This window comes from Eurypyga helias, unplaced genomic scaffold (genome assembly GCF_000690775.1).
Source record: "Eurypyga helias isolate BGI_N326 unplaced genomic scaffold, ASM69077v1 scaffold35837, whole genome shotgun sequence".
Classification (NCBI taxonomy): domain Eukaryota; kingdom Metazoa; phylum Chordata; class Aves; order Eurypygiformes; family Eurypygidae; genus Eurypyga; species Eurypyga helias.
In genome coordinates, this window is record NW_010260485.1 from 9,135 (window position 1) to 18,471 (window position 9,337).

The following is a 9,337-nucleotide window of genomic DNA, read 5'->3' on the forward strand; positions in this document are numbered from 1 at the left end:
GAGCGGTTCTGCGAGCACATGAAGCCAGAGCAGCGGCAGCAGGCGCAGTGGAGATGCCTGCAGCAGGCTGGAATACTTGTCAGCTGCTGTACCAACCCCCAGCCGAGCACAGGCAGAGCCAGCAAGAATAAAAAGACATTCAGAGCTCCCAGGCGAGCAGTCTGAAAGGTGAGACGCGCAACTCGCACCCCACAACCTGGAGGGACGGGCACAGGGACAGGTTACTAGATCCAGGGGAGGCTATCGGCATCGCCTGGGAAGGTGACGCAGCGCAGTATCAACCTCTCCCTTTCCAAAGGGCTAACGCTGCCCAAATCCACCCCACGCACATCCCCCTCTGACGCTGTTTTTACCAGTAAAACTCTGCTCCCTGTCCGAGTTACTACAGAGTCCCCAGCCACCTTCCCCCGGCAGCCAGCAGGGCGGAGGAACAATCCGGCCTACACTCCAAACCGGAGAGCTTGTGACACCCAAGTACTGGGCCAGATCTCGGGAGAGCCAGGAGGCTGCAAGCCTCTGAATTCCTTGGACACATTAGCAGCAGGATGGTGGGAAGAGATGGGTGAAGAGGCAAGCCAGTAGGCCAAGCGTGGCTGCTCAGGTTGAGGAGGAGGAAGGCGGTTGGTGTTGGCACCTGATTCTGTGTCACCTCAACTCGCAAGCTGTTCGTTCGCAAAGGAAACACGTGGGAGCCGGGATCGCTCGGCTGCTGCTGCGGTACACACAGCGAGTGATAAGGGTGTCGAGGAATGACTGAAGCTCAAGGCTCTGTCACAGCTCGGGTCCGACCAGCCGAACTGCCCCCAGCTATGGGAACACTTACGTGAGAAAGTGAGGGTGGTTCTTCACCGTTTCCTCCAGTTTCTCCAAGAATGTCATATCGGTGGCACCCCCCGGTCTCAGACACTCTTCATCCTACGGGGACAGGCACTCTGGTACCAAGTTCTTACTGTGCTTGTCAGCGGGGAGCTGGAGTCCCACCCCACTGAAACACCCTCCCAGCCCGCCCCTTTGCCCCTCCAACAGCCAGGCCACCCCCTACTTCAATGAACGAAGAACCGCTGAGCTGAAAAAGAAAACACTCCCCTCCCTGCAGCCCGCCTGCATCGGAAGCTTGTTCCCTGAGCAGATGGAGGTGACCCAGTATGACTGTCCAGTGCATCATAGCTCTTCCCACCTGCCCAGATCATCCTAATACAAGCTTAGACCATTTTTATTGTGTTCTTCCCCTGGTTTTCTACTACACTGCCCCAATTCAATTAATTTCAATTAAAAAGGTGCTTCAGCTCACCAGAATAGAAATGATGCCTTTGAATTTCTCTTCCACCAAGTCGCAAATGATTTTGTTATTGAAATACTGAACTGGTTCCCACTGTGAAGACAAGAAACCACACTTGGGTGAGAACAACTCTAGACAGGAAAAAAACGCGACAAATTACAAATGTCTCAGGCAGCGCCTTGTGTACATCAGCTGTCCCGTCAGAGACAAGCTCCCTCGCTCCTCCGACCTTCCTTACGTTCCCTCTAAAACACGTGCTTTTAATCAGCGTAAAAGACTGGAACAGCCGTACTCACTTCTAGCTGTATCACACAGAGTTACCAGAGTGTTTCCAAACAAAAGGAAAAGGGAGAGTTCTGCAACTCCTTACTTTGGAAACACCACAATTGGCAGCTCCTTTCTTATCTGGCCTCTGGCCCGCAGGAGGTGCGACAAAGGAGACAGTGAAGTGAGGATGGTGGCTCTTACCGCTATGCCTTCTGACTCGTACTCCTCTTGCTCTGACTTTAACGTGAGCTCTATGAAGAGCTGCTGCAATTTTTCATTACAATAATTAATACAAAATTGCTCAAAGCTGCAAACAAAAATCAGAAAAATTATCACCAACACTGTACCACAAGGAAAAGAAGCCAGAATTAGTGGGCAGCAACATGAATACATCTCCCTAGTCAGGGGAAGCTTTCGGGAAGTGTTTACCTACTGATTGTGCACATTCATTAAGTTCGTTACTTAGCGGATCTCACAGCCGGCAGCGCCACGCCAGAGCGCTGGACAAAGGTAGAGTTCATGAATATGCCCCAAAAAGGCAACAGACTCTTTGAAATATCAGACTGTTAACAGAGGGAAAAGCTAAATACCAGCTGGATCTCCCAAGCGTCAGAAGCCCTGTGATTCCCAGTTATCCCGCTGACCTCCTCAAGTTGAAACGTCACCTCTTACTACGAGAGCCAGCGATGGAGTAACGTCTTACTTCACAGCGGAGAGAGACGCTACAGCGAACGAAGTCATGCAGGGTTTGCCCAAAATTCGAAAGACACCGACGGCAACAAACCTGTTGTGCTGGAAAACCTCAAATCCATAGATATCGAGCAATCCTAGAACTGTCGTGCTTCTCCAGCCTGGGAACTCTCCTTCCTGCAATAGGGCAAAACCCACACGTTGACGCTCGCAGCTACACCCCATCACGGGATCCTGCCCGCTTTGTGACAGCATCTCCTCCTTATCGCCTCTTAATGGCAAACAAACCAACTTGGAACTGGCTGCACAGGTGGAGTTTCCCATTTCTGTGCTTTGTAGCTAAAAGGTTTGCAACTTCCCCTCGTGCCGCAGCAAACAGAAGGGTCGCTTACCTTGTACGCCAGAGACTTGTTAACCTTGTTCACCAGCCAGGAGAAAGTGCGCCCGTAGATGGCCTTGGCAAGCGCGTCCCGTGCGTAGGCTGCCTGCTCCAGGTTCAGAGGACTGACCAACTGCGCCGAGGAGAAAAAAAGCCATTCAGCGGCCATTCCACTGAGCAGTCCAGTTCCCAGAGAAGCTGTGGATGCCCCATCCCTGGGAGTGTCTAAGGCCAGGCTGGATGAGGCTTGGAGCAACCTGGTCTGGTGGAAGGTGTCGCTGCCCATGAGCTTATGGGACTCCGGCACTGACAACCAGCGAGAAGCGAGCGCTTCCGTTCTGGCGAGAGCCGACGGTGCACCACCAGCCTGACTTAATTCCATGTGCCCCCAGATCCCCAGTTCATGCTCTTACCTCTTCCCCTTTCGCTATGATCTTCTTGTGGGTCAACGCGTCTCGAAGAACAGAGCCTTCGACTGCCAGAAGCTGCAGAGCAGAACACGAACTTAACTGACGGAGCAGGATGCTCGCTTGGTCAGCAACAGTTTTAGGAAATCAGAAAAGCTGGTCCTCAAAAGCACAGCCCAGTGAAACAACCCTTTCTTTTCCCATTCACGCTGCAAGACTTCTTGCAACGCCAATCCCTCCCTTTCGTCCCGCACTCCACCTCCTTTCCGGCAGCGCCAGGACCTAACAGACGAGTTGGCTGGTTTGTTTGGGCAGGATGAGCAAAGCCACAGAGGTGGTTGGTTTGCTAAAACCCCAGAATAGGTCTGTTCCTGCCCCGCAGCCTGAAGGCAAAAAGCTCAAGTCAGCGGTGGATCAAGTGGTAAATAGAAAAGTTGCCAGTTAAAGGGGTGTGATGTTAATATTGCATTGTCTTCAGGTCAAATAAAAGCAGATCTATGAAAATTTTTAAATCATGGTCTAAATGACACGATGGTACCAAGTTGACGATAAGGAAACCCCCCGATGCATCTTTCAGGTACTCTGCCTCTCGCTGGCGATACTCACCCTGGCCAGGTACTTGATCTGGTTCTCTGTAGTGACCTGAGCACTGCCCTGCTCGTCGGCAGCAAACTGCACGTTCCCCAGATGCAGCACGCTAGCCACGATGCTCAGCAAGTCCTGGGATGGAAGCAACAGGCAGAAACCAGGGTGATGACATGGACGTGGGAAAGGCAGAGTTTTGTGTTAACATGAGAATGTTTTGGTTTGGGTTTTTTAAGGATTTCTGCAGAGGATCCATTCACACTGAAGGCTGCCTCTGGTCAGCAGTAACAACCCAGAGCAGAACGATTCCTGAGGAGCGGGAGGATCAGCTGTGCTGTCACGCGTGGCTTACCTCCACCTCGTTGTCATTGAAGCCGATCACGGACAGGGCTCTTCGCACAATCTTCCAATCATTTTTATCATTTATGGAACTGACCCTTGCACAGTGACCCTAAAAAGACAGAGTTTGACAGAAATAAATCAGTAACTGTTGAAGACATATTAACTCATGCTCAGTGCACTTCCGCCATGTTCCTTTTCATAGAATCATGGAATGGTTTGGGTGGAAGGGACCTTAAAGCCCCCTCAGTCCCACCCCTTGCCATGGGCAGGGACACCCCCCACCAGACCAGGCTGCTCCAAGCCTCATCCAGCCCGGCCTTGGACACTGGCCGGGATACAGCTTCTCTGGGCAACCTGTCCCAGTGCTCCCCACCCTCTCCGGGAAGGATTCCTTCCTGATGTCCCATCTCCATCTCCCTCTTTCTGTTTAAACCCGTTACCCCTTGTCCTGTCACTCCCTGCCCTTGGGAAAAGTCATCCCAAGTGTCATCTCAGTGTTTAAATGAGGGAAAAGAACTACAGAATCAACTGAGAATGTGTTGGTCCTATAATAGAAGGGTGTTATCAGAATTACCAGGCAATGCACACCTTTACTAAATAGTGATACTGCTGTGGGCTCTTCTCGAGGCCCAGCCTCCGAAGTAAGTCCTCCTCCCCTCCTTCTAGCAGCTGGTAGAAAATGTGGAAGTTCCTCTCTCCATGATTCTGATGGACTACTCGGGATTTCTCCAGGAGGTAGTTCAAGATGTGGCCCCCAACAGGAGCCCCCTAAATGAAACCAGATACACTGAGATAGCGCCTCAACACAGAGGAAAATACTTCTGCTTCTTGGTGGTCTATTCAGAGACAGTTAGGATACAAAATAGGATGCAAAAGGTAGAAAATTATGGGCTGTTTTGGGTCACAATCTCTATTTCCGCTACAACAGTGGCAATGTGAGTTTTGGAGTGTGTACAAAATCATAGAATCACAGAATGGTTTGGGTGGGAAGGGACCTTAAAGATCATCTATTTCCAAACCCCCTGCCATGGGCAGGGACACCCCCCACCAGACCAGGTTGCTCCAAGTCTCATCCAGCCTGGCCTTGGACACTTCCAGGGATGGGGCAGACATCCAGGGATGGGGCAAATGAGCTGTCAGGTGACAGTAACAGGCCATTGCACACACCACGGCTACAGCACGTGCTGAATGAGATCGCTTCCCATGTAAAACTCCCTCCCAGGAGGAATCCAGCACCAAGGAAAAGCCACAGAACTGTGAGCGCGGAGGGATTATGTGTCGGGACGTTTAACAGCCCGCAGCACGCCGAGCTACTCAGTTCTTGCACTGTGTCCATCCTCATGGCGTGGGGGAATTCGGATCAGAATCGAAACAAACGCTACGCAAAGTTACACGGGACAGAGATGATCTCCAGATCACACGCGTTTACATGTATATCCCAGGAATAAGAGGATTTCATCTCACTGTCTCCTCAGAGAGAGAAACGAGGGAAGAAGGAAAGGGAAGTGTGTTCTACAAAACCCTCTGGAAGCAAACTTTGCCGTCAGAGACTGCTGGCACTGCCGGCGAGGGAGCGCCAAGCAATCGCTCCACGCACACATCAGTAGGAGAAAGCACAGGGGACAGAGACCTGCTGCTACTGGGACCAGCTCTGACGTGTAAAACAGATGGTAAGTTACCCTGTAATCAAACTGCACATCCATGTATTTCCCAAATCGGCTGGAGTTGTCATTCTTAAGGGTTTTTGCATTTCCAAAGGCCTGAAATGAAAACGATTATAGAGAAAAAGAAATAAGCATCAACGGAGATTATCTATAAACACGCCGGAGGAGCTGCCAGTTGTTTATTTACAGCCATTAAGGCCTGGGCTTGTCCTGTTCGCAAGGGAAACCGAGAACAAAACAGATTGCTTCCCGGATCCTAATGCTGATCCTCACGCCCAGCGCAGGCTCTGCAGATGGAGCATGCCTCTGCAGACAGCCCCATCCCCCCGCAAGCTTATTTTAAGGCCAGTTCGCTGCTGACAACAGATGTCCCGTCTGACAGCCTCGCAAAGCTTCCTCTTTCACCGCAGCTCTTTGCTGGCCGCCACCCGCAGCTCCGCTCGCAGGCTCCTAGCAGGCCAAGGCCTCCAGGCCTTGCCCTCTCGCCGGAGCACGCCTTTCCCAGAGCAGAGTGGCAATATCCAAGGGATATCTCACAGGCAGCTGAGCACTGGACACTAGAGGACACCACAGCCCTGGGAAATGCACCCCCACGCACATTTATCAGAGGGCAGCGCAGCATGCTTCCCGTGCCAAACGCCTCTCCTTGCAGCCTGGCTGCTCCAGAACTGCTGGGACTGGGAAGGGCCAAGCGAGTTCAGCAGCAGACAGTTTGGGAGCAGAGCGGGATTCCCCTGTGCGCAGCGCCAGCCCTCTGCCCGCATGCCGGGAAGCAGCGTCCCCAGCACACACTACCCGCAGGCAGCCGAGTGGTGCCCGTGGGGTCCAGCCGCCCCCACTCCCTCAGCCGGAAAACGCGAGTGCCGCTGGCGTGACCCGGCGCCGAGGCTCTAGTTACCTCCAGGACGGGGTTGGACTGTAACAGGCGGTCCTTCACGGTTTCGACCTGCTGGCTGGCGGGACAGGTCACGGCGTAGTACTGCAGGATCTTCTTGGTGGCCTCCGTCTTGCCAGCCCCGCTCTCGCCAGAGATCAGAATACACTGGTCTTTCCTCTCCGTGCGCAGGGAGCGGTAGGAGTTGTCGGCGATGGCGTAGCTGAGGGACAACGACAACCAGGCGTTAGTTTGCTTCCACAAGCGACGGGCAGAGACTATCCCAGCGTGAACTCCCAGCAGAGACACCACAAAAAAGCGTGTCGGCAGGAGCGCGGTGCTTCCGCGCGCCAGCGTGACTCAGGAGAGCGCTGACAACGCTTCGACATCTCCGTAAAAGCCCGGAGCCCGGCTGCTGCGGGGTGATAGCACAAATCTGTCGAATTCCTTTAAAAACTGTTCTTTTGAGTCTCACTGACGAGTTTCTGTAGAAGATGACTAAACGGTGCAGCTAAACTTACTTTTCTAAGTAGACACAGTCTCTCAACTTCAGGCCCGCAGGACAAAAAGCTTTGCGTTCAGGAAACGCCTTGTTTCCCATCGATTTTTATTCCAGTTTATCCTTTAAGTGGTGCCACTCAGAAGGTCACAACTGCACTTTGCTATCTGGGTGGCTCCTCCAACGTGGCCCCAGAGTAGCCCGCCCTCTCACAGTTTCCCCGGGATGGTGGGAAGAGCTGGAAAAGCCAGCACAGCCTGCTGAGCATCCAACCTCGGCCAAAGGCACCCAGAACACGAGTCCTCCTGCCTGCATGCACCAGGGTTTACGGGACCCCTGCTCCTGCCTTTGCTGCTCGCTCCTTCTCTTCCCCTCCCTGCAGGATCTCACGGCAAGAATCCCACCTGCTTCCACAGCCCCGAGCGCAGGAGGATGAGCCCAGCAACGGCAGCAGCAGCTCACAGAGGGGGAGGAAGTGGACCATGGGGTAAGAGGACAGAGCAGCATGTGTCCTTGACATGCGCTCATACAAAAGCTCCATAACGGTATTTTCGGCTGTCCTGCGTTTGATCAAGCAGAAATCCTGCCTCCACACGCCTGACAACCTCTTAGGAGCTTTGCTATTTCTTTTTTTTTTAAACTCTCATGCTGTGAAATTAATTAATCGCACCAAAATAACAGTCGTGGCCTTCACAAGTCTATTAATACTTGGTGCTAAGGCAACACCAACGAGCTACCTAGCAACACAACCGCACACCTACCCCACTGCAGGCACCCTCCCCATCCAAATTCTGCCTCTGGACTGTTCTGAAAGCAGCTGAATAAATGTGAATTTAATGTAAATGCCCCCAGAGTGCGTGTGTTTACAGCACTGCCAGCTCGAGCAGAAAGCCAGCACTCGTGCACGTCACCCACAGAACCTACTTAAAGGTGTTCGTGGTCCCGTCTGCCGTCACCGTCTCTGACCCCCTGGCAGCTGTAACAGGACGTGATCGGGCGCCCTGGAAGCAGGCTGGCTTTCAGGCCCATAGGGATAACTTTTCCCCTTTGAATGGCTACGTGTGACGCACTTCCCAGGGAAGCCAGCACTCAGACCGAGCCTGAAACTATTCTGACACTGAGAGAGCGAGCTGGGAGTATTTTGGTTTTCTAGAATCAGTTCAGAATGAGAGAGGGAGGAAAAAAAAGACACCTGAAACACTCTAAGAGGACATAATATGACACTGCAGAGCATTTCAGCGTTCCTCAGAATGTTTTTACGTGCATAAATAATCAAATAACGTAAAGTAAATAACCAATAAGGTAACGATTTTTAATGGAACGATTAAAACAATCAACAGAAAACACTGTTTTCCCAGCTGCAGCAGCACTGGCACTCGGTGCCGCATCCTCAGGGGTTGACTTATGAGCTGCACGTTTTATAGCTTCTTACGGGACTAGGGGAAGGGAACAGCCTAGGAAATAACCCGCTGCTCCGTGACTGAGGCCACCCTGTGTGGCACAGACGGGAATTACGGCACATCTGCTTAGCGCTCCCTGTCCTACGTGAGCTCAGGCAGCCTGTGGTGACGGGGCAGCAGTCCAAGGCTTTCCCAGAGTCACGGCATTCTCACCTAAGGACGGAGAAGCCCGTAGGAACACCCTGATCACAGGCAAAGCGGCTGCCCGGGAGGCAGGGCTGAAGGGACCGACAATTGGCAAGCGAGAGCAGAGTGCACTGGGGGTGCAGCTGGGACACCCCCCCCAGACGTGATGTCCTGACACTGGGCCCTTGAGGGGGCACTGGGCAGGTCTCAACGCAGGGTTTCGGGTTCAATCAGCCCCTGTGTAAGTCCACACAAGAAGCCCAAACACTATAAAAATCACATTTTTGTCCTAAGAAACACAACATACAGTGTTCAGACCTTCCCAAATTCCAGTGTTTCTCTCTGCTGTGCTCGCAGGTTTCTTACTCTCCAGAGCCACGTGCCAGCAATAAGAAACAATCCAAATAGTTTACTCAAAAATAGTATCAGTTACTCTTCCAAGACCTCTTAAAAAAAATAAAACCCACACCACAAAAAGCCCTCCAAGAGGTGCTCCGGATCTGGCCCCCAGCCCTGGATGAAGCCAAATCTCCTCAGCTCTCGCTCATTGTTCTCTTTCAGTCTGACAAAAAAATGCAAATGCTTTCAAAAATAACTTTAAACCTCAGCCTTTTTTTTTTTTAAATGGGAAATTGGGAATGCTCCCCAGGCCAGGCCATGTAAATAAATACATTCCTTGTTCCAACAGGCTCACGGTATCTTAGCAACAAGGGAAATACCAGATAAATATTGGTCAGGCAGTAAGAGCAGAGGTAGGAAAGAACC

The 9,337-nt window shown here is 52.1% G+C and overlaps 1 protein-coding gene across 1 annotated transcript in view; it reads right to left on the reverse strand.

Moving 5' to 3' along the window:
• The window catches only part of MYO1C (myosin IC), a gene marked incomplete at its 3' end in the record, with an annotated part of 26,506 nt that overhangs the window by 7,518 nt on the left and 9,651 nt on the right, over positions 1–9,337 (reverse strand). Inside the window, 11 exon segments of the mRNA XM_010155051.1 lie at positions 824–915; positions 1,292–1,372; positions 1,748–1,853; positions 2,331–2,413; positions 2,629–2,748; positions 3,029–3,100; positions 3,629–3,742; positions 3,960–4,058; positions 4,538–4,717; positions 5,629–5,709; positions 6,512–6,710. Coding sequence (XP_010153353.1) covers positions 824–915; positions 1,292–1,372; positions 1,748–1,853; positions 2,331–2,413; positions 2,629–2,748; positions 3,029–3,100; positions 3,629–3,742; positions 3,960–4,058; positions 4,538–4,717; positions 5,629–5,709; positions 6,512–6,710 — 1,227 coding nt within the window.